We start from the raw sequence: 26,286 nt of genomic DNA, 5'->3' as shown, positions 1-26,286 counted from the left end.
CTGTGTTAATGCTTGTGAATCTATGAATATAAAGTTGAAAGAATGCAACTTTTAGTGTTTGTGTCCTTTTTCTATCTTAAAATGAAACTTGAAGATAAACCCTGCATCAAAGGTTTACAAGTTGGAGAGGAAAAGAAGGGAGAATTTCTTCAGAAGGCAGTCGTGTTTCTGCAGCTCGAACATCCTCACTGACTTATCTGGATAAAATGGAACTGGTTGGCATTATTTTTCTACTGTCTGCTTTATTTTCTAAGCTACTGTCAGTGACCGCATTTTGTATAAGAAGTGCAAAACAGTAGGTCAAAAGAGGATTTTATTAATATGTGGTCTCATTAAGTTTGCAAATACTAGTACTGTTCTCCAGTGCACCCAGACAGGTAATCTTGATGCTCAGCATCTCCATGAGATTGCTGTAGTGCCTCATCTTCAGTCTGTGAGCAAAGAATAAAAAAGCACGCTATGCATCTGCGGGAAACTTCTGCTTGCTTTTTTTTTTTTTTTTCCCCTTCGCTAACAGAATTGAGTGCAGGGCTAAAGTTCCCGTAGTGCAAAGTGCTGTGTTTGATTGAGGGCTTTTTTCTGCTCCTTGACCTTGGACGTTGTTTGTTAAATTGTAAACCCCTTTCTTCTGCACTAGGAAGCGTGTGGTATGCGTGTTAGAGGGTCCTGTTTCCAGGTTGAAATGTTTCTGGATGAAATGAATTAACTCTTCATTCAGAATGCAATGCCTGTTCTGTCATCTCTGGCCTTTTAAGTGGTTTGTTATGTTAATTTCTGTAGGTCTTTAAAATGCATTGCTTTTCTGGATGGGTATCATTTAAATACACTGGGACGACTTCGCGTGGCTGAATTCAGTGCTCCCGAGGAAGGTGACTGCAGAAGTAGCCAAGTGTTGACCCTTCCTCTTGTTAAGTTTGTTGGATATTAATAGGTAACACATTTTGGATTGACACGCTATTATTGACCCCTGGATATAATAGAATAAGAAAGTGAAGCAAAAGGTATCTGAGAGGACTAAAAGAGCAATACATTTTCTGAATTAAAGAGTGGCAGGGTTGTAAATATGACGTTGACAGTTAAACTGACAGAGTGGATGTTAATGCTTGTTGCAGTGATGTTAGAGGTCCTGATCATTTGTCAGTGAGCTCCTGTAATACATGCAGTACATCTTCATTAAATAGGCATACAGCAATCAGCTTCATGTTTCCGGATGAGCTGTGGCCGGGCCATAATTAACCTTTTGAACCTGGATTTGTAACAGAATGTAAAATCAGCTTAGGTTATCAATTACAGTCACACTCAATTGATAGTTGCCCAAAGAGGGTTTCTTGTGAAGAGATAGACATAATAATTTGCTCATTTCCTCAGAAAGTGTTTTTTTAAAAAAAGTGCTTATGATTTGTTAAATAATAAATGTATATAATACATCATTCACAGCTTCAGCAACACCTTACTTTGGTGCATTATGCACACCAGGTCATTGGCAGTGCTCTGTCTGTTGATAACAGGATTCACAAATAGACACGTTATAAACAAACCTGCTTAAGGAAATGTTTTATAAAGAGAAATCCATGTTGTTCTAAATGAGATAGTTCTGTCAGTGTTTTGAAATTTTTATTTGTACTGCAAATGCATAAGTTTCCTTAACTTCTCCTCAACTGCTAAAGGTATTTTAAAATTCTTTAGGGCCTTTATTATTAGGGCCCCATTCTTTAGGGCTCCATATATTTGTTACAGCTTTTAAACAAAATCTTGAGTTAAAAACAGTATTTGAAATTATGGTCCTTCAAGTCTACTGTTCTCAGATAAATTGAATTTATGTATTCATTTCTATTGATACTCAATGACAATGCTGAATAGCTACTTCCTTGCTTATATCAAACAGACCTAACAAGCAAATGATATTCCACTTAAATTTATTTATTTTTTGCTTGTTACACATTACTGCATGAATATGCACAGTGTTTTTAAACAAACTTTTTGCATTTGTTTTCCTTTAATATACTTCATTCATCATAAAAATGAATGAGGCTATCAGTCAAGGACTGACTGCTTTTTCTTAGGTTGATTGCTGCTGTCACCAGTGTTATACAGATCTGGAAGGATTTCCCTTAAAGAGTAGTTTTTCATTATTATTCTATGAATATAGACAGTAATTTATCTGTCCACCCCTGCAATATCTTATGATAGAGAAAAAAATCCCATTACATGTCTATAATATATAGAAGATTTTTAGCATGTGCTTCAATAATTCGTATTTGCTGTTTTCTCTTGTTAGTACTGAAAATTTGATTTTAAAACCCACTTAAACAAATAAACATGGAATTACTAGAATATGTCATCTTTGAAAAGCAATAAATTTTATTTTCTTGAGAAGACTTATAATGTACTTTGAGTCTTTCACATATTGTCCTCACCTACTAATACTTTGCAATACTTTGCAGTCTTTTTTTTTTTCTATTTTTTTCTTTTTTTTTTTTAAGTCCCATTATCTTCTTCCGTACTCCATTTTCTGCAAGTACAGATTTGTCACTGGTTAAAAGATAATTGGGCCATATTTTTAGTTAAGGCTCTCAATCAGCAGATAAGTGAGGGACTGTTAGGAGACAATTGGTTCTTACAACACAGGAGCCTCGTGAAGTTATGTTTGTTTGTTTGTACCAGTCCACAATTTTGTTTAAAAATTATTATGAACCAGATTATGTGAATTAAAAATGTTACATTTATTTCATATCCTTAATAGTTAGATCTTGAAAAAAGGTAATTGCATTTATTTATTTTTTAGTTATTAATTCCTGTATAGAACATAAGGAAGAAACACTTGATCTATAAAATTCAAGTAACATAATGTTTGACATAAAAGAACAGAAAATGATTTAAGTTTGGTTTTGATCAGGATTTAATGATACAAATATTGTTATCTATACAGAGGTCACTGCCCACTCTGTGTTAACTTTCTAACTAGCTCTGTCCTTTTTATCTTTCAGAAAAGTATTTTACAATTTGCATAAGGTACTGCAGGATTTCATGAGCAAACAAAGAGAGGTATTGGGAATGTGATGAGTGGTAAATTCGGGGGTGGATTTACTTTATCTTCTTTAAACCCAAGACCGTGTTACATCTTATAACTGCTGTATCTAAAGTCGGTTGACAGAAATCAGTATTTGTTACTGATTTGTTAGTAGATTTTATATGTCGGCCAACAATTCTTAAGAGTTATATGCATGCATTTACAGAAGAATGGAATTACCATTGCCAATTACCAATGTATAAAAACGGTCACCCAAATTCAGTACTGGATCTTTGAAATCAGTTCAAAAATATTTTATTACCTGGAAGTATCAGATTGCTTTCTCAATCTTTCCTTTCTGTGTCATCTTGTTTCTGGGGAACAAATGACTTAATAATACCTTTTAGTAAACCAATGATGAATAGTTGCTTGAGTAATACAAGATGCTGTGTTAAAATAATTCTCCCTCTCAAACACATTTGCACATGGGCGTTATCTGCATAATACAGACAGAAACTTTCCAATTTCTGTTTCAGCCTGTGCCATACAAAAGTCTCATGTAAATGAGATACCTTAATGCTCTGCTTTTTTCTCCAACATCTTAATTAAGAAGGGCAAAGAGTTTTCCCCACAAGTATAAATGTAAAAAATTATGATTAGGTTTTCATATCTGAACAATATTTTCTGTATCATGCTTCTGCTACAATATTTAACACACATGAATGGAAAAGCCTGTTGGCCTAATTTTGGAAGTGATCAGTATTATTAATGCCATCAAAATTGGTAGGAATTTAACACACCTGAAAATCAGATCACTTAATAGTAAGATCTCTTCTCGTGTATTTTGAGAACCTAAATATTCTTTAATTCTCAGATTTATCATTTCAAGCTCTTAAAGTTCATTTCTCCCCTCAATCTGAGGGTGATTTATGATTGCTTTGTTGTAGATCAAACAGTTTCATCTTTCAAACTTGCTGCACCTTCCCTAGCATTTCTATCACTTATGACTTTGATGCTCAAAATAAAGGTGAGATAAGATGAATGTGTGTGTATATAAGAACTCTCAATTGGACCCACCCACAGGTATCTGAAACTTCACAGCTCTCAAAGTTTAATGAATGTTTATTGTACTCAGCATAGCAAATCTGAAAGGTCAAATGAAAAACAGAAATATTATTGCAGTCCCCTTTTCCACTGATTTTCATCACTGTGCCACAACAACTAAAAAAATAAATAAAAAATCCTTGCGCCCAAAAATTTGTGACTGATACTGAGGTTATGTGCTTTCTAAATGACATGAGGCAATGTTTCTCAGAAGTGGTATTATCTGATTAAGTGAAAAAAGAAAAAAAGAAAAAACTATGAACTTTAAACTCAACTATCTACAATATGAATAAGAATTTACTCAGCACTTGTAATTCTGTACAGTCAATAGGCTTTGTCCATAATTCATCTAGGTTTCACTGTGCTGAGAACTACACAAACACCTAATCAGTGCTGGCCACTACCACCCAATGGTTTATACTTTGCAAAACGTGTATGACCAGTATTTTGTGTAATGTACATACATTCACCTAGCAGAGCTCTATACTATCTTTTCTTCTATATTTGCTCTTTTACAATTATTTCTTCAATTCTAAGTCATAATTTTGAAGACACTTGAAGTGTAATTACAAAAAAAAGGTATTTTGTTGGAGAAGATTGCTGTAGAAAAGTCAAAAAGAGAGTTTTGCATTCATAAATTGTCCCCTTCTCCTAGTATGCCTGACTTCGGTGGTGCATTTAGTTAGAGGAACACAAACTTAGTATAACCTAAGCAAAACTTAGCATAGAAGTAAACAATTGTTCAGGTTTCAGTTAGTTCCAGAGATGAGGCAGAACACCATTGCTGAGAAGCTTTTGACTGAATGCCCACGTTTCTCTGCTTCCCAGGTCTGCTTTTTAGTGTTTTAATGTGCCATGCATGTCTTCAAATGTTCTACAGAAGTAAGGACTTAAAAATTCTTCCACTCTGATTCTGCTGCTATCCAAGGTACAGGATTTTAGGTGCAAGGTGACCGTAAGTTCTCTTACTGCTGTCTTCTGTTCATATGTCCTATAACTGGTGTCTGAGGTTACAAAAGGGTTGTTTAGTGACATGCTCAGTGTACTTCCTTCACCAAAAAGGCCCCCATTTAGTAGAGTCATCTCTAATAACGTACATTTTGGGCCATGAATATTCTACATCTGCACATCTCTCTGAGTAAAAAAAGAAGACACTAAAGCATATTTTAATTTATTTATGCTCAAATATCAATAGCCCTAGGTAATGTTTATCTCCCAATTTTTCAAATGAAGGCTGGGTGTGTTTTGAGGTGTTTGGCTGTGCCCTATTTGATGGCTTTAGTGGATTGTTTGGCTAAGGAGAGTCATGGATATTCTTAATTGTCTTGCTGAATCTTAAGCTTAGCTGTCAGTCAGCTGGCATGAAATGCAGTATGGAGTATGTGTGGGAGAAATGAACATGTACCTTTATGTTTCATGGTTTCATACTTCCATTATATTCCCCAGAGCATGTCAGGGAGGAAAAACTATATTTTGCAAGAAAATGAGCTTGATGTTTGCTACATTCACATAGTAGGCACATGAGGGTAAAGCATGCAGGCGGGGCTCACGAACCTGCATGCTTGGGTGCATCATTCTGGTTGGAGCACGTTTGTTTCCTGGTTTGCTTGTTGCTTTAAAGATTTCAAGGTGCAAATATATGCAAGTAATTATTTTAATTGTAAAGTGGCTGTGTAAATAGGAGAAACCACGCTTTGCTTTTGTGGTACTTTGATGTTCATAATTTGTTGTAAGCAAAGGCAGGAACCTGCAGTAAGATCATTTTGTCCGTCATTATGAAACCGAGTCTACAGGCACAGGTAGAGCCTGGATACTTCTGCATGCAGACTATAGAAGTGTTCCCTTCTTGCTGAAGGACACCAAAAGCAGGTATGCGTTAGGGTGTTATATGAGGGGACTGTTTCTTTCCTGGCTGTACCAAATTGTGCTGAGAACCACGTATAAGAAAGCTGTGGTAATGAGCAGTACAGTAGAGAGAGGTGATTTATGATACCTGTTTCTGACAGCTATAGTGCTGAGATTCCCAGGGTATCTGATCACTGCATTAGCATGCTGACAGCTCAGCATTTAGGACATTATGGTAATTTATCCTGCATATGCTGTCACCTGCACTGTCAGAGTTTCTTTTTAATGATGGTATAACTATTTTGTTTGTTTGTACTGCATTCTTTTCATTTGGCTAATGCCTTCTCATTAGATTGCACCTAGTAAATGAGAGTAATTAAGTGTTTCCTATAGCTCAGATGCAATGATTAAGTTGCAGAGTTGGTGCTGATTATGTTTTGTCATTTATCTCTATTAATCTGAGAATAATCCAGATGATAAACACATGTAATTTTTTAGCTAATGTTCAATAGATGAAATTTATAGCTTCTCAATGGAGCCAAACAGTAAGCATGTATTTATATATGAATAGTAAGTTATTGTACTTGTATTCCTGTTAAATAAACATAGAATTATCTGCGCAACTAAGGAAAAGACAGAACATCTACTGAATATAGAGGTTTTCACCTTTTAAAAATGCATTTTCATAGAGGAAACTACTATTCATAATTCACAATTAAGTGAGTGTTTATTCTGCTTTCTCAAGTATCTACAGAGAAGCCTGTGGTGATATTTTGAGGGCTTTTCCTTTATTTGTATGTGTTTGTTGCTATTAACTCTGCAATACAACTCATCTAGTAGCAAAGTGTAGTTTCCATATAAATACTTCTAAATTAAAGTACTCAGTTTAAAAGCAAAAAAAAAGAAGAGAGAGAGAGAAAATAGTAATGCATCAGAGTAAGCACTTCACAACAATTTGGAATTGTTTATTTAAGTACAGAAAGAGATCAAAGAAAAAACTCTTGAGCTTTTTTCTACATATGGAGTTGTAATAATAAAATGTTGATAGGAATATTAACAGCAACACTAAATTTCAGGAGCTGAGTTGTATGATTATGTTCCTTAGTTTCCCTGGTTCCATAAGCTTGCTAGTATATTACACTACTTATTTGGTTGTTTTTTTTCCTAAATACATAATTCAAGCAAGGTAGGCAGTATAGCCCCATAACTGGGTTTTATATGTTAAAATCCCAATCAGTTTCAAAAGTAGCAGTGTCTGCGTCACCAGTTAATACCCCTTAAAACACACACCTTTCCACTGTAGACGGAAACACCTAGGTAGTGTGAGGGTTTGTGCCATTACATTTAATGATATATAAATAATTGTGAGCCCAACAATTTTTTAACGTATGTATAATACAGCCTAATATAAGAACGTTTTCTTTATCGTATCTGTGTCCATATGGCATATGAGGCTGTTATTTAACGGCACTTGTCAGAATAGCATCTGGAGCTGCTAACAGTGGCTATTCGTTTCCTGCCTCATAGAGTTTTGCGCATTATAGTAGAATTGCCAAATGTCATTACATTTTGATTTGGGGGAGTTTTTCTGAATAGGAGTTCCTCTGTTTGTTCCTTGTTGTTTTTCATGGCAATAATTCCTGACCTTTTCTAGGGAAATACCTCCCAGCCCCCTGCAGTTAAGGTGTTGTACAATATTGCTTTCTTTTTGGTTACTTAAGCATGGGAACAGCCCCCACCCTCAGCCCCCAAATTGCACTCAGGCTGCTTTGCTCTCTGGACACGCTACAGGGCACTACCGGGATGCTGCAGCTGCATTTCAGACCTTTGCTGTTGCAGAGCTAGATCTGGAGGAGTTGCTTTCTGTCCAGAAGGACTCTGCTCAGTGGTGTGAAGGCTGCTCAGTGAAGTGGTCCGGGTCGGCCACTCATCCCTAGCTCGAGGTGGTGCCTCCCACACTGGTCCCAGAAAACGGGGGAAGGTGGGTTTGGAGCAGCAGGGAGAAAGTAGGCATAGGGTGAGTTGGATGTAGAAGGTTACGATGAGACTGAGCACAATTGGAAAATGGCTGAAAATGTGCTGGGACAGGAGAGGTGAGGGGTCTGACACGGACAGTCCAGCATCAGTCCGGAAGTGCAAGGGTTTTTTTCAGTCAGCTTATTAAAGTCTTGCACAGTTTTTCTGTTTCTAGATGAGTACATAATTTTGTAAAGATTTTTTTTTTCAGTACATAGAAACATATTGCTCATACTACCGAATAGTCTGGTAGATTGAAGTAGGTTAATTGGCTGAAATTGTTCATTAGCTGTTTGTTTTCCGGGAACATAAATTTCAGTGCATCTGCATTCTTTCTGGAAAAGCAAATACTCTGTTCTGTTTATGTGGGTCAGTTCTAGAGTAGCTGCTTAAAATCCCATGTACTGAATTCTGTTATCTTTTCTCTTGGGTGGATCAGGAAAACAGTTGAAGCAGCCAGTGATGGCTGCTGGGCTTTCATTTCTTTGTGACTGGTAAATGAAACACATGCAGCCTCACCAAACTACATGACTAATGACAACCTCCAGTGGCTCCTGCAATCAAAGATTAATTTGCTTTATCAAGTTTAAAGAATAGTAGGCGATAAATCATGTCAAAAAGAAATAATCAGTGGCAGGCTGATGTTCTTTCGCACAGTGGAGGACAGGTGCAATAGAGGATTCATCTGCCATAGACCGTTAATTTTGTTCTCACACTGTTGTGTTAATCTTAATATTTATTTAGTTGATTTTTTTAAAGTCAGACGGATTGCAGTCAACTAATATTTTTGTTTAAAATGTATACTATTGGTATTTAGCTCTAAAATTAAATACTTGTTTAGAGTTTATCATTTAGCATCAAAATGTTTTCAACCTAATTCCTTTCATAATTGACAGATATATTTCAATCCCATCTTTTTGCTGTCTTCTTGGAGTGCAGTTTAATGTGGACAGAAATAAAAATGTGTTGTACAATCTAGACCATACATATAATTTTTTTTTTCATTTTTGTTGATTCCTGTCCAGCTAGATCCTGCCTCTTATTCTGTCTGTGGGAGAAGTGTAACAGTAGTCCTAAATGGCGCAGTTCTGTGTGTTGGCCTCTGAAGTGGGAAGCTAATGATACTGGGCTGTTAAGGCCTGACCTGCCATGGCACTCGATACGATCTGCTCTTACCAGAGTAAATAGCACAGCATAGGAAATGACCATCATGGTGCAGGGTGCAGTTCTTCATGGTTCCTACTTAATGAAGTGATTCAGAGACAGCATCTCTGTTACGTTTGTATTTAGTGAATACAGTCATTCCAATAAAACCTGGATTTAAAATTAAAAATAAATAAATAAATAAATCATTGTTAAACGTGAAAGACTATCTATAGTATGTCATTGTAGTATTACTTTATGTAATATGACACTGACTGTGACCTGCATTTAGTGGTGATTTGTGTTGTACAGACAGCAAGGATTTCAACTGCTTGTTTTGTGTAGAAAATACAGATACCTTCTTCTGACCTGACATCCACCTGCCCAATTGACTGTTGACCATTCAGAGTATGTTGTCAGTTAAATTGCGATCCAATAGTACATTCGGCAGTGATGTGTTTTTTTTTTTTCCTGTGCATAGAAGAATTTTAATAATGGAATAATGCAGATTTCTGTAAACTTTGGTAAGCATAGAAACGATGTGATATCTTTATAATAATGTGAGCCCTCTAGTGGCATTTTCTGTGATCTAAGTTTAGATAGCTAATTGTTTACAAGAGTGTAGAACAGCGTATGTGTTCAGATGGGAGATCTAACAGGAGAACAGGCTTACCCTCCTGCGAAAAGAAGTCTATGGGAAAGACCAGCCTGCTAACCTAGGCTTCTGGGTTAGTTCCCAGATAAATGAGATATTTGCATTGAGTGTTCTAATAATGACAGAGTTGTATTTTTGCAAGGGGAAACATTGCAGAACTTCTAATCAGATAGCTGGGTCTTGCACATACAGTAAATTGACTTACTAGGACCTGTCTGTCCCAGTTAGATTAAAAGATGCAACACTTACCATGCAGATATTAAAAAATGAATTGCATAAAGATTAAAAGAATTTTAAAAATAATAATCTTGAGAAGTAAAAGAAAAAAAAAATCTCAAAGACTGAGCTTGACAGAAGTAGATTTTAAATAAGCCATTAACAATTTAATGCTTTTCGGTGTCCATAGGCTACAGGCAGTACTGTTAAATGTAGGTTATTAGAGTGTCAGAGTTAACTACCTTCCTTCCTTCACTTATACTGAATTTGAATGCTGTTATTCTGTTGGTCATAAAGACTTAATAGTATGGGGGAGAATACTAGGACAGGTTATGTGTCATTTGTATTAATAGGCTGTCTTTTTCACCGTGCTGTTTGAAGGTGTGTGCCTACATTCTGGCTTGGGCACTGGTGCCAACTGTAATACTGATTGCCTCCTCCTGCTAACAGTGCTGGAAGAATCAAACCAGGGACACAGGGCAAGTCCTGAAAGTGCAGCTCTGTGAAAACTGAATAACTGGGCTCCCTCACCTTCATTTTATTTCATTTTGTTCTTAGTAACACCAGTTTCTGCAACGCTGCAGGAACGCTGCTTCAATTCCTTTGTGCCATTCTGGTGATGTGGAAAATGCAGGCTAATCCTCCAGGAAAATCTTGCTACTTGTGAGTCTACATTTAAAGAAAATGTGCATTTAAAAAAACTTATATTTAAAGAAAGACAAAAAGTTTATTATATATATCTTCAGTTATATTAAAAAAAATAAATAATACGTATTTCTTATTTTTTTTAATGTAAAAGTTTAACAGATAAATTAATGAGCTGATTAAAGTAATTCCCAGAGCAAAAACTCAAAATAGAGTAAAATTTAAGTTAACGTTAGTCATTTGAAGTTAAAATTTGTAGTGGTTGAAATAGAACTACCATAAAAGCAAGTATTATAAGAAAATACAAAAGTATCACCAGATCACAGAGCAGGTGAGGCCGGGAGGGGCCTCTGGAGGTTGTCTGGTTCAGGCCTCGTGCTTGGAGCTGTCAGCCGGAGTGCTCAGGGCTGGCTTGGTTCTGGGGATCTCCCAAGCACGGGGACACCACAGCTGCTCTGGGCAGTCTGTGCCAGCATTCAGCTACAAGCCCCATGTTTCTTTGTTTGTTTTTTGTTGAAATGAAGTTTCCTACATTTTCATTTGTGCCTCTTTCCCCATGTCCTGCCCCCAGGCAGCTTGGTTCCCTTTTCTTTCCTGTCTCTATCAGACACTCACACACCCTGCTAAGATCACCCTGAGCCTTCTCTGCTCCAGGCCAGGCCAGGCCAGTCCCAGCTCTCTCAGCATCTCCTCCTGTGTCGGACACTCTAATCCCTTGTGGCCCTTCACAGGAATTGCTGCAGGACATCCACGTCTCCTGTCCTGGGGAGCCCAGCCCCACAGGGGGCCCAGCACTGGGCATGTCCCACCAGCGCTGAGCAGAGGCCTGCCGGGGGCAGCCCAGCACGCTGTGCGTCCCTTTTGGGATGTGGTGATGACGGTGTTTGTTTCCACTGCTTTATATTCCATAACTTGGTATCTTGTCCTACTCTGGGGCTTTCAAGTGCAGTGCAGTCTCGAATTGGAGCGCATATGGCTATAATCGAGGAATACATTTTTGAAGCACTCCGCTCAGTGCTGAATGCGCTTCTGTTAAACATCACAGCAGGGCAAACACTTGTCTGTCTTCTGTCACCTGTCATTCTTCTGAGGCATGGAGAGAAAAAAAAAACGCGTTTCAGTTACCTGTTCCACATAGGTTTTGTCTGTATCTTCTTTGTTGGAGCAGTCGGTAGTTGGCATCAATTTGGACGAAAAGAACTGCAGTTAGGGAGGCCACGAGGAAGGCTCCATATTATTTCTCCAGAGCATTCTCACTACTGACGAGTTGTTTCTTGAGGCGTGTAGCTCTATTGAGAAAGCAGTCTTATGGGAACAAAAGTTTTATTTCTGAAGCAGGATTTTTATATCAATTTAAGTATTAAATGATTTGTATAGATGTCAAATACACAATAACAGCTTATCAGAAGATATGTAGAAGCACATATAGTTGTTTTTTAAATATCATTTTAGATTTTGTAAAAAAATACACTCAGGAGCTGATGATTTAAGTAGCATCAAAATAATGCCCATACTGGCTGTGCTCTTATCAGCACAGTTACATTCAAGTTTATGCATTTTTATTTTTTTTAACAACCAATTTCATTCGAATTTACTGAACACCAGTAACAATGAGAATATTACTAATTTTTGCTTTTTACATCATCCATCTAAATGAATGTGCTTTTAGAGTTAAATTAATTTTGCAATATCCGTTCTTAAGCTAAGTGTGAGTCAGCACCTCATAGTACAGAGCCTTACCAGACTGCTTTGCTTCTCAAGCATTGCAGATTGTTTGGGGGTAGAGTGGAGGCATATCTGACAGTGTTTTGTTACCTGGTATGTTTGTACAGATTTGGCTATCTTGTTTGCTTCAGAAGTTAGCAAAATGTACCGAAATATTGCTCTGTATATTACTAAAGACCATTACTATCAGTCATATTATAAAAAGATGGCACTACATGAAAAAGTGCATGCAGAATGTAGGTGATGAGGCCACACTTCCAAGTTGTCCAGGACCCAAAGATGTGCATGGATGAAATTTGGTTGTTCTGGGTGTTGCCTTTGAGGTTGTCTGGTGTCACTTCTTGATTCTGGAACATGAACCATGGTGTTTTTTACTGTCTGCCCTCTAGTGTGGCTAATTCAAATGTTGGATGTGATGGTCTCTTTTGAATTGTTCTGTATTTTTCCCTCTTAGCCTGGATGATGGTCTGTTTTTCCAGCCAAAGCCAAGACAGTTTATGCTGTATGTTTTTCAGTGTTCAAGTTCGATGTCGCTCCCTCTTTTTAACATTAGAGGCTGAAGTCTGAAACTTCTCGCATTGCTGAGAATAATTATCGATCAAGATTCTTCACCAATTTTGATTGATCACTTTCATTAGTTTTTTGTTAGTTTTGTAAGCTTTTCAATAAATGTAACTATAATTCTATTCCCTGTTGGTGATAGAGTAGGCTCTATTTTTACACTTATCTGTACGGTACATTCATGTTTGGAAGTCCTTAACTTAGAGTATGCTGTGTCAACTTGTAGCTACATTTATGATCGATAATTTAACAAAAGCTTGCTATAGACAGTTTTCTCCATATAATACAGCTCTCAAATGCCTTGTGTGCATAGGTGAGACTGTGCCATTCCTTTCTACTAACCTCTTGCTGGATTCCAGTGTCTTCTGTATCAACTTACATTTGCTGATAAGTTCAAAATTTGAATTTTCAATGTCTGAATATCACTGTTGTTGCATTTATACATATCTGTAACTCCTCTTGAACCATACTCTTGTTGATAAGTCCTGTTAAATTCCCTCTCCACTATTCGAGTTTTTTTTCTAAAAATCCAGTTATGGATGGTATAGCTATGCCAGGCGCCATTCACTCTTTATTTTGTACCATAGTAAAATTACAGCTGTGTTTCATCCTCACAAGTAGACTAACCTGAATTAAGAAACCATGGACATTGCATTGCTTTTTCAGCTGTCTGGTTGGTTTAATCTCCTTGGTTAAACCTCCATTTTGTCTGGCTTTATATAATGAATGTCATTGTCTTAATATTCTTAAGTTGTTACTACATGTATAAAGCACTAGAAAATACATATTACCAAAGTAGACCTTTGGTTACCATAGGGAAAAGTGGTCTGAGGATTCAGGGAGTGGAAAAGTGTCTGAAAACTATTTCCCATCTCATTTTGCATCAAGCAGTGCTCAGTCAGACTGAAAGATCTGCCCCACAGCATCTCCATTCAAAATGATTGATAGTCGTGTTGGTGGTGTGCCTGGTGAGGAATTTAGAATCGTGCAGCATCTTTACTAACATGTTGTGGGCTGTTTTCTTAAATTGAGTAGCTGTATTTTAAGTGCTTTTAATTATTAGTAGGTAGTTAAGGTTTGTTTTCATGCTCAATTATAGAACTGCCATTTTGGAACTACAGCAATGAGGAAAGTTGTGAGGAAAGCAGTACCAAAGTCACAGATGTTATAGAAATAACACTGAGTGAAGGAAATTAATTAATAGAACTGCCCATCTTAAATGTAGATACATGAAGATATGAAGACAATTAAAAAGAACGTGATGCTTTGTTTAATGATTTGTGAGGCAGTCACATTGTAAGAAACAAATGTCTGAAAATAGTTTAGCACATCAGTCCAGAAATACTGCAATACAAAACCAAAAGACAATGCATTTCAGTATTCCGTGCAGATTAACTCTAATTAGTAGGTAGGCTGTAAAGAAAAAACATTACGAGCAGCTTAATGAGTTCAGTAGATACATATAGATTTAAAACATATCCTAAAGAAATAAGACTGCTGGGCTTTTTTGTTTCAGATCTGTTTTAACCAAAAAATGCTTTCCCAAAGCTCTGACATTTACTTTAATTAAAAATACAAATCTTGGTATTCATGGTATGTGATGGAAAATTATTGTTTTATATTGCAGTAATATGTTGCTATTATTATTGAAAACTTTATGCAATTTTTAGATTTAGAGGTAAATGTTTGTTATCATGCAATAGTTGGAAAAACGTGTGATCGCTTTTTTTTCCTGAAGGTAGTTTGAAGGTCATACTTAAAAATTCATTTAATTTTTAAAATAGCTTGCACCTGAACTGTTTAGGCCAATTTTCAGTTGCATTTTAAGTTTAATTATGTAAATCCGTAGGAGAGCCTTAAAAAGTTACCCTTTGTTTAATCTCATGTGTAACCCATGCTTCAGAGTTGGCAGTTTAATAAAGGGTCAGATTTTACTTATGTGGTTAAATAGAACATAAATGTAGACATTTCACACGATGTACCATGTAAATGTAAGCCTTTGTAGTTACAAGTTTTTGTAGCTGGAGAATTGTTTTAAAAGGCATGTAATTTATTAGCTATCAGTAGCTGCTTTATTGCCTTGCCGCGCTGCAGTAATAAATAAAAGAAAGTGAGCTGATTTTACAAATGGCACACAAGGTGCACATTTTGTGAAAAAAGTCTTTTTTTAAAGAATTGGCATTAAATCCTTTTTTTGTGATGACAAAGAGGCTAAGAGTGCAAACTGTATTTTCTGTTTATCGAAAACAGAGTCTCTTTTTCTCGAGGGCATTTTTTCCTATGATCATCAAGGGATTTCAAAAGCAATAAAGTGTGGAATCATTGTTCGACTTGAACAGTATTAAAACTTAGGTTTTAATTTCAGTGAAGTAATAAGATTTGAACCTGTCTCACATTACAGCACTGTAAGGCATTTAGCAATTGTATTTTAAAGGAGGTTTTTAAAATGCAGCTCACTTGTAAGCTAACTGTCTGTCTAGTAATTAATAGTTTCTCTTCAGCAGAGGCTGTTGTGAATCATACTAAGAAATCACAGTTTTGTTAATAACAAATTATGATAATTGTAAGGATGTTAATTCCTAATTAGTTTAAACCTACAATCTTTTTCTGCCCCTTTCTGAGATTGATTTTCAAATGAAGACAAAAAAAGTAGAGATGGAGGGTTTCAGCATGCTCTTCACCTTAAAATTAAAATGAAATGATCCACATTTATCCGTGAATTTCAAGAAACTTTATTCCTTGGCCAAGAGTGTAATTTAGCTTCCTGCTAAGAGCTGATGAAGTATCTAATCCATAAACATATTTTATATGATTAATACTAATTCCTTTTTCAAAGTTGGGTGTTAAAGATAATTCTGCAAAACACCAACCATTTTCTGTACTGACCTGGTGAACCCCAGGACACTGGAACATACTGGTATGTCCAGCGAACCGCGTGTATTTTTGCAAAGATAATTCCAGGTGCTCAAAATGTAAATATTTCCTCATGTTGTCTGAAGTGTTGGCTGATAAGAGAAGAGCAATCATTGTAAATTGTAGTTGGAAATGATCACGTATGATTTTGGAGGAGGGAGCAGGGAAGTTTATACACAGGTGCATGTTCAAAACAGCCATCAGTGTTTAACATTTGAGTGGTGAGCTATGACCTTTCGTGATGATTTTGAACGGTAACTGCCTCCATTAGCCATAAGGTTTGTTTCTTTATTTTAGTAGATGGCCTAGACGGTAAATATTAGAGGATCTAAAATAAATCAACATATTATCCTAAGGATACAAAACGTAAGAGCTATTTGTGGTTAGGAACCTTTGACAGATAGTTTGGATGAGGCAGATGATTGCCCGCCTCTCGTATCTGGCTTCCATTGCTATGCCTGCAGGCAGTTTAGTGTTATAGTTGTATATTGATGTCAGGGTTACTACTGAGTGGCTAGCAATGACAGATGTCTATAATTACAGGCAATGCTTCCAGTATTTCAGAAGAGCCAGCCTATGTTGAACAATTATCTTATTTCTGGCTTGCCAAAGAGGGTTGTTCAAATTGCTAGTATTAGCTGTGGTGGCTGTAACACCTCTCCTTATGCCGTGGGATAAATGTGCAAAAAGCACTGATGTACAGCTCCGGTGCAAAACCTTTTTAAAATATGTGATATCACTAAATTTGGTGTGCTTAGGGCTTGATCCTGAGAGATGCATAACACCTGCAGCTATGCTCAAGTCAGTACAATGAAATAGTTTTAGAAATAGAAATTTTAGAAATAAATAGCTATGATTTTTATTACTTGTCTTTAAGTGCCAAACTAATGTTGGTGTTAAAGGATATCAAATGGTCAAGTTGCTTGCACGTAAGCATGCTGAGTGGGCCACTTGTTTAGATGCAATTAAGCAGCTGAATAAAATTAAGCTGGACAGGGGCAGGTAAGAACATAGATTACTGCTACTTCAGGTTTGGGAGTTTTCTGACTCCTGTACAAGAACAAATCTATTCGTGTATTGTAATCTATATGGTATTGTTTCATTTCAATCATTTAGAGGATTTTTAAAGCAGCATTTTACTTTCTTATTAAAACAAATAGATGACTGCCTAGATGGCTTGAATCTCTGCAGTGTCTGTGTTTTCCATGAAAGCTGTACGCTGCTAGAACTGTGCCTTGAAAACTAAAAATCAGTGGGATGATGTTCAAAAGTAACATCTATTAATACAAAAAGAGGCTATGGAATTAGAAATCTGTAACAGTGGTTTACAAGACTGATAGTCTAAAGACTTCTAAAGCTAAACTCCTTTTTAACAATTGGCTAAGACCTAGCAGGTAAACTGGTTTCTTTTCAGAGCATGGTCCTCATGCTGCATTGGTGGTAACAGTAGTTAGTTGGTAGTACAGCTCCCGTAGCAAGTCCGCCAGAATTATGGGGCTTTCTCTCAAGATTTTCAGAAAATAGAGGAATTGGAAAATGAATAAATAAATAAAAACAAAAGCTGAGAGGAAGTCATTGAAATGAAAAGACCGATTTCCACTTAAGAAAAGGTTTATTGCTGGCATTGCTCAGGCACTCAATGGAGCAAGAGGCTTGGAGCAAGTGACACCCACACCCTGTGAATCCTCTGCTCCACGGAGCTAAGAGAGCAGGGGCCTGGAACACATCCCATGAGGGAACTGCTCATTCCTCGTACTGTCTGGACTCACAGGGACACAGTCTTTCAGCAGACTACCAAGGAAATAGCATCTGTAACTATGACTCTGAGCCACTCAGTGTACTTACTCTACAACATTCCACCCGGTTGCAGTAGCAATACCCTAATTTTTAAACGTTGTTTTATGGTAGGTCTCTGTCAACTGAGGAATAGTATTTTGATTAAGCTGGCTGTGTAGATAAGGCAGTAGATGCCGTATTATTTATATAACTGATGTATTTCCTCTGGTTGCTTAAAAACACATGCAGCACCAAGTGGGAGGACAGCCTCCTTTTTGTATAGTGCAGTGCCCAACTTCATCTGCTCTTCAGAGATCCCATCTGAAACTATTTGAGGCAAGTTCTTAAGGCCTATTAAGAATTTTTTTTTCTTGTAGGGAGCTAACTATATAACAACAGATTATCCTCTGGGCTTAGACTCAGAGTTAGGAGTGTTTGGAGATGTTACCTTTTTCAGACAGCTGGTCAGGAGCGGAGGCTTTATGAGCAACCGAGGTTTCCTCTGCTGTGGATGAGATAAAAAAGTGAAGGCTTTTTAAGCCTTTACTTTGGTTGGAATGCAAAAGTTGTTGATCTGGCACTCTGATCCATTAATTAGGGGACTAAGTTCAGTTAATTAGGGGACTAAGTTCAGTTTCTCATTGATCGTGCAGCAGAAATCTAGCTTCCAAATTGCATGTAATGGAGCTTCTGCATGTTAAAATTTAAAATACCAGATTTCAATTTGAAAAATCGGTGAAAATTATACCTGGAAAGAAAGTCTCAATTAGCATGGAACTTAGTGGGTTTAGTGTAGAGGTATTAGAGAGGTGAGGTGGCACCTCCAGGAAGCTGCTGTGGTAGCCCAGACACTGGGCGAGTTGCCTGCAGAACTGGGGTGGGCTGTGTGGGTAGCTGCTCTCCAGCCCAGCCATGCCAGCCTCTTCGGCAGCAGCTGTCTCCATGCAGTTGCTATCAGTTTTGGAGCAAATATGGTTAAGGTCTGGTTTTGCCCTCAGTATTCATGACAAAATACTTTAATGTTACACTGATAGTTCTCTGCAGCAAGGCCTGCAGAGCTTCAAGGAAGTTATAATATCTTAAGCATTTATGCTGTGCCTACGGGTAATAACTTTACTGTAATTTTCTGAAGATTCATTATCCAAAATCTTAATTCATTATAATAGCCCTTATGAAACATATAGAAACCAACATTTTCTTGTGTTTTCTTATTTGCACAGTGTGAGAGATTCATTGCTCTGTTTTAATTTGTTTCATGGGGTGCGTTTGAGTACATTCCATACAGTGCTGTTATTGAATTTCTGTGACTGTCATTATATAGCCATACAACCTTTAGGAACTCATATTCTGAGCTTCCCAGTTCTGTAATCTGCTTCACATTTAAGAATTGACATAATTAGCTTCTTCAGAGTTATAACGATAGCACCAAAAAGAGAAGACCTTAAAGACAAAGCAAAGTTAAACATATCTAGGGCCAAAGAGTAGAGAAGTCAGAGAAATAAAGTTTTAGTGTAATTACCACATTATTTCTCTGTTTGAAGTTGTATTTACATGCGAATGTTTTGCTTTATAAAGTGTTGCTTCCACAATTTTATTTTCTTTCTTTTTGAAATGCAGCAGGTGGGGTTCAAGTAGATGGGAAGTGTAAGGTTATGCGATTTGGATAACTGGTAAAGCTGCTAGGTAGTAAAAGATACACCAGCTCCAGAGCTGGTGAACCTGCTGGCTCCCTTAAACACCTCAATTCCACTGAGGCGCCTTTCATTTTATACATTTATTCACAAATCTATTTCACTATTCTGTGAAGTGGAGCAAAGAGCAAGGAAGCTGGTGGATGGGATAGAAAACAAGACTTAGGAAAAGCGACTGAGGGAGGGCATTAGGGTCATTTAGTCTGGAAAATAAGAGGTTTAGGGAGACCTCGTTGCTCTCTACAACTACCTGAAAGGAGGCTGTTGGTCCCTTCCCTCAGGTGATGAGCGGCAGGATGTGAGGAAATGGCACCAACTTGCACCAGGGGAGGCCCAGAGCGGGCCTCAGGCAGAATTTGGTCCCGCAGAGGGTGGCCGAGTGCTGGGACGGGCTGCCCGGGGCACTGGGGGGGTCCCCACCCTGGGAGGGTGTAAGGGACGTGTGGACGTGGTGCCTGGGGACACGGCTCAGTGGGGGCACATGGTCGGGGGTGGCTGGGCCTGGTGAGCCCACAGCTCTCCTCCAGCCTGACCAATTCCATGATTTTTTGCTTTAATATGTTTGAAGCTGTTATTGAAGGTGTTTTGCTGGTCTTTTCCTTATCATCACTCCCATGACTATTGCTGTCACCTGTGAGTGTTGCAGCCAGTGCTGTTGCTTTTGGGTTGATGTGGTGGTATCAGCCCAGCTTGCTTTAAGGGCTTTGGTTAAGTGCTTGTACCCGTGAAGCTTACCTAATGTTGTAGCCTCCTGTTACCACTTCTGTGCATTTCTCACTTTAATTCATAACTGATGTACGTTGAGATGATGATAATGATGTGATATTTGATGGTTCAGAAGCTCACATTTTGTGGCGATACCATGCCGTGCTTGCCCAGCGCTGTGTGTCGATGCAGGGTTTGTATTGGAAGCTACAAATCCCACAGTTGTAAGGATTTGGGAATAATTGTGTAAAGGCTTTACAGAAGTCTTAAACTGGTTGTTTCCTACTGAAAGTTAATTATCCTGCTCCTTACTCGAAGTCTCCGGGGGGAACTGCAAACATAGCCTTGTTTCTTTCTCGCTGCCAGGAGGAAGGGGGAGGCCGGGGCTGGGGGCGAGCCAGCAGGTGGGCGCCTGGGCACGGCCCCATCCCGGTCCCGGTCCCGCAGGCGCAGCCTCCCCAGCTCCGCATTCACCTCCATGGCTCCGTGATGCGAACAAGGATGAGATCACTTCCACATGCAATTCCACATCCTTTTATGACCCCTTTCAACAGTGTTTTCCTCCTCCTTTTGAATACGTAGCACGGTCTTTGTTGCTGAAGTGTTTTTTATTATGATCTGTCCAAAATGCTTTATCATTAATTTTTTATAGCGCTTAAAAGTCTAAGGGCATTTCATTGTTGTGGTTGGGGGCTGTTTGCTCTTCTATTTTTACATCCTAAGAGCGTGTTTCGGTTTGAAAATGATTTTGAAGAAGGTGTTTAAAATATCACGTTTATTTTAGCTTGCAATTTGTCACATTACAGACCGGGTAGTAGTTTTTATTACCAGCACTGTATTCATGCTGACTTGAAATGACCCTGTCACATGCGAAAACAAATCAGATTGTTGCTGTTAATGAGCTTTTCAATTTACTATTCAGTGGATCAGATAAGTGGATTTAAGAGGTAATGATCCTGCTTAGCACTCAAGCTTGGCTGTCAGATCCTAGTAGTTGTGGGAAATCCCCAGGGACAAAAGCGTTGACACAGTTCTTGATGGGATAATGGGAATCAAAGCTAATGGATGATAAAAGGAGTAGTAAGAGTTACAAGGATAATTGTGGATTAAAGCACTGCTCTTTGTCAACACTGACTGCTGGTTTAGTATTTATTTGTTAAACTCAGCCGTGGCTTAGAGCCCCGTTTGCCAACAGAGAGAGTGCTCCCGTCGCACTCGCCCGGCTGCTTTCCCTCCTCCTTCCCCTTCTCCTTCCCCATCTCCTTCCCCTTCCCGAGGAAGGGAATTCGGAGATGTCGCTAAAATTGCAGCTGCTCCATTTCAGCAGTGTGCTGTTTAGCGGTGCTTTTTTTTTCTTAGATTAGAATATACGAATTTTATACTTGAATATGTTATTGTAGCTGCAGTTTACTGCAAATCATAGCTTTGCATTTACAGTGTGAATATGATATTTTGCAAGGTTTGAAAAACAGTATGTTCCTTTTTTCATATTTTGATTGTCCTTTCGCTGCTGACTTCTGTCACAGAACACTGCATTCATGCAATTACAAAAGGTGATATTTTACCTTACAAGTTAAGTAAATTATCCTTGATGTTGATGCAATTTCTGGTTACAGCTGCAAGTTGATTTGCTCATGCCTTCATTATGCTCCAATTTAAAACTGCATTTTTGGGAACATGAAAATACAATTATTTTTTTTTGTTGTTGACTTCTGCAGCGGTAGAATACTGCTGGTTTGCTTTTTAACCAAAGTTGTAGCATTGCATCAGTAGCAGAACAGAAGTTGGTACAAGCAAATTTAGATACAGTAACATAGGTATTAAGTTATCTTATGTTCATTGGAATTTGTGTAGAATATATAATGCCGGCGAACAAAATTGACAGCTAGATGGCACCAGGCTTTCACTGCTGGGGAACTGAGGCTGCCTGTGCTGGGCTCGGTGCTGCGCTTCAGACCTTGGTGATACTTGATTCGATCATGTAATGTGGAAGAATTACATGTAACCCATAATACTTGTTTTAGTATCACTAAAGGTTGAAATGACCGAAATGAAATGTACCGACCTGCATTTAGCCTAGTCGTAAGCAAATAGCAGTGCTACTTGAGCTCAGGCTCGAGTGAGTTGCAGAGCATTGAGAAGTTTTGCAGTGCTCATTTCCCTTTTATTTCTCATGTTGATTTAATCCAAATAAACATTTTTATCCGAACTAAATGTTTGGCTACTAAAACTACAAAAAAAACTGTATGAAGATTACACTGTAAGTAAAAAATTACACTTGTTGTGTGCTGTGTGTTTGCTGCTGCATCATAACAGCAGTGTGACCTGGTAGGTGGGGTGCTGGAAAACTTGGCTGGTAATTTCTCATGGATCTGAAGCAGAGGGAAAAAGTACACAACTAGAAGTTACTTGGCTGCCCCAGGAAGGGAGAACACAAAACTGAATGCCTGAGGAGTACCTGATTCTCTAGTTTGTGACTGGTAGTGCAGCAACATGAAAGTGGAAGCTAAGGGACAGTGCTGAATCGTATCCCACTGAGGACAGGGACCAACAAAAGAATGTTTTCTCTGTCCCTTTGCAACGTTGGTAATAAAACACTTTTTTGAAAAGAGGCGTGTTTGTTCTGTGAACCATAAAGTGAGTTTAATGTGAAAATTTTCTCTCTCTTTTGTGGGAAGAAATGTTTGCAAGGGCACTTAAAAGCTGATTGGCTCCAAAATTCACAAAACACATCATAGAGTGTGTAAATGATCTCTTACAAATGCTTTAGCTAGATTGGAACAGCAGGCATGTGTGCCTGTACTTTTCTCCTGCAAAAATAGGGAAAGGTTTTAGAATAAATTAAACTGCTGGTTCTTGTAAATGTCTATAATATGTTACTGTTGAAATGTTTTTTTCCAGGTGTATGCCCGAATGTCAGAAGTCTTAGGAATAACAGATGACAACCATGTTCTAGAAACGTTTATGACAAAAATGTGAGTTTATCCTTGGGTTCTATTCTATATGTATTTTGTTTTGTCTTTAATGTTTACTTTAAATCCGTGTTTTATTTTATGTTGTTAAGTTTGCCTTCTGCTAGAATAATGTCTTCTGTAAATTTTAAATATTTCAAGTAAGGAATAACTATTTTTAAAAACACCCTTATCTTATTTTCTGAAAGTACCGCAGGCCTCTAAATAAACACTTAGAGATAGATAGGTACTCCAGAGTGCTTGCATCACTTCTAGAAATGGCTTATGGGAGGATAAAGCTGAAATTTCGTAGATGCTTGTTCAGGGACAGTCCTGGAATAAGCAGTTCCCTCCATTCCCCGCTTCTCATTCCTGCACCCTCAGATGCCAGTAGATTACCTGTAAAGCTTCAGCATGATTCACAGCAGAGAGCTGGCCAAGTTAAGCTAATCTTTCTTTGTTTTGGGGAGGTTTGTTTGATTTGCTTTTTGGTAAGATCTGGCGAACTTTGCTCTTAGAAGTATGGATTCACATGGAAAGATTTTAAGGACTCATACTGAAGGATACAAGGGGCATTATTGTCAGCCATTCTCATCTCAGAGATAAGATGGTGCGTTTTTCTGGCAGACAAGTATTGCAGTACTTCTGAAGAATAAACCTAGAGAATTGCTCTTTTTCTTGTGCTTTTATTGCAGTCCATAGGTCCAACAAAACTTCTAGGATTTTCTCTTTTATTACTTATGTCCTTAGTGGGACCTGAGAATTTCTCCAGACTCAGAAGTTCCATCTAAATAATTTTTTTTCTCAATTCAAAACAAAATGGTCTCTCCAAACAATTATGAATATCCACTAAATATATGGGAAGTTCCAGGAGACAATGAGTTGTGTGTGTGCCAGGAGAAAGAGAAACGAGTACTTTAGGTCTTCATTCTACGGTGAGGAAAACATTGCATCCTGTCATTAACTTCATGTCCCCTCAATCTGACCTATATAACCATTAAATATTTTCTGTGGACTTAGACCTACTAGGGAAGCATCTCTTCTGGCATTGCCAGGTTAGCCATGACCTGTTTGGACAGTATTAAACATGAACTTGTCTTTTGCTGCCATGACTACCAACCTTGAGAAACAGAAGCAATTAAGACAAGGTCATTTGCTAACGTGGTTTAACTTCTATATGGAAAACAAGGCATAAATGTTTTGCTTCCTCTAAACCAGAAGCTGAGTGTTGCATCCTGCCCTAGGATAACAATAGTACCCATCAAACCTTGATATTTATGCAGAGAATGCTTTGTAGACAGGTAAATGAGGGTGATGAAAGGAAAAATATTGATAGGTATTTACTGCAGAGTTTCTGGAAGCATTTCATGACATAGAATTAACTAGGCTTCACTTTGTTGTTTTCAAAATACAGTAAAACTTGAGCAAATGAGGAAAAGGAGAGAAGAGGACTTTTGTATGGAGACCAGATGAATCAGTTTGTTCCCTCTTTCTACTCATTCATACCATTGCAAGGAAATCCATGTTGCACTTGCTAATTGAGGAAATAGCAGTATATCATTTAACAAGTGTGATAAGTACATGTACTACCTGTGTTTAGCTTAGATGTGGCTCGTTTTGCACAAGCACTGTAAATCAAGAGAAGATAGTGTTTTAATGTTACATGGAGGTTTTTACAAGGAAAACCAGGTAAATAAAAAGCAGAACTCAGTGCTGCTTTTGAGATTACACATTCTGTGTTAGTATTTTCTCTTATTCTGTGGCTTACTATATTTTTTTCAAAACATGCAGTTTATGAATTGTTCATTGATCAGATTGAAGATCATTTTCGTTTTGCAGAATGAATGTTACAGCTTGAATTGGACAATTCAGTCAGTATCTTTAAGAGCTGGCTGTGAAGCTGTTGTCCAAACACACTCATGTTTGTGCTAATTAATAAACTAGCTTCTTCCCAGTGATAGCATGTCTATTGGAAAATCTGGGTGTGAAACCCAAACATACTGATGCATAATCCGACAAGCAGTCTGATGGGGCAATCCAGTCTGGCAGCATTTTTGATGATTTGTTACTGACACTAATCTTAACACATTTGAAGAGCAGTGGACAGGATACGCGAGTGATTAAATCATTCACCTTTTTCTCTTAAAATACACTTTTAATAAAACATTAAGATGTTAACTCACCCTCATTGAATTCTGTCATTAACAGAAAACAATTCGAAATGCTTCTTGCTGTAGCTACTTGTAGCTGCAGTAGCCACTGATCAGTTTATGGTTTAAAGGTTGCATTAAATAGGTATTCTCCAAAGTACAGAAATATTTTGAGATATATCAATATAATAGCTGTCCTTTAGATCTTTTGACAGTAGTTTAAAGTGCTGCTGTCACATCAGGTCCTAGACTTCTTATTACACTTCCATTGGAAGCTAATGAATGTACCTTTTACTGAGTTCATCTTAAATTGTTTCTGGAGGGGTGAAGTTTTAGGTAGGCAGATAATCTGTTAATGGCTGTATTTTCATCATAGTCTTAGCAGAAATTTATTGAGTACCTCTTTTAACATCACTGCCCTTGCTTGCTTTGACCATCATCTTAAAATGGTATACATGTGACGGGGGAAAAGCCAGCTGAAAAAATACCTAGCCTCAAACCAAATTTTTCTAATATGCAAGGCACCTTGAGCCTTCTTAGCCATGTTTAGCAACTCTGTAGCAAGAGCAGCACAGGTTCAAGGAGGGTTAAGCTGTGAGGAGGAAGGTGCGGGTGAAGACAGGTAAAAGGGAACCAAGGGCTTTTGAAGGAGGCAGTAGGGCTGCAGGGGATGATGAGATTCTGGAGGGCTATGACCTAAGGTCCCAGTCTGGTTCCTTAAACTTTCTCTTGCCTAGCCTGTTCACCCAGGGTACTGGTTTTCAAAGCCACATGCTGTTCTTCTGTCTGTCTCCAGCTCTATCCTTTTTACTCCTGCTTCCTCCCAGAACAGCCGTGTCATGTATTCCTCTTGGCCTGCTGGGAAGTGGCTTCAGGCCAGGACTCTTGGCAAGGAGTGAGGCACTGTACCCAGAAACGACAGCAGTTCTTTTCTTCTGTGGGTCATCTTTTTGAGCAGTAGCTACCCACCTGTCTTGATCCTTCCCTGTATAGGTAAGAGGCGAGGAGACATTTAGACTGGGGTAGTTTTAGTTCCATCTGCTCCTTGAGTCTCTCCTGGGCATCTGGTCCTAATTGTCTTTTATTTATTTTGGCAGCAAGCACCTTTCCTTTCCTTTCCTTCACAAACTCTTTGTAAGCCTTTTAGGGTTCCTTTCAGTTATTATCAAATATATGTGGA

At 38.0% G+C, this 26,286-nt stretch overlaps 1 protein-coding gene across 2 annotated transcripts in view; it reads left to right on the top strand.

Moving 5' to 3' along the window:
- RANBP17 (RAN binding protein 17) overlaps positions 1 to 26,286 on the top strand; it is a 162,752-nt gene that overhangs the window by 62,146 nt on the left and 74,320 nt on the right. The window contains exon 15 of one of the 2 annotated variants that reach the window (XM_084535478.1): positions 22,907 to 22,980. The exons of the other annotated variant lie outside the window; for it this stretch is intronic. Within the exon in view, the coding sequence (XP_084391604.1) occupies positions 22,907 to 22,980 (74 nt within the window). The remainder of the gene's footprint in view (positions 1 to 22,906; positions 22,981 to 26,286) is intronic. 2 annotated transcript variants of the gene reach the window in all.

Source organism: Aythya ferina, assembly GCF_964211825.1.
Source record: "Aythya ferina genome assembly, chromosome: 14".
NCBI classification, from domain to species: domain Eukaryota; kingdom Metazoa; phylum Chordata; class Aves; order Anseriformes; family Anatidae; genus Aythya; species Aythya ferina.
Note: the sequence above shows the minus strand (reverse complement) of the source record. Positions and strands in the feature narration are given on the sequence as shown.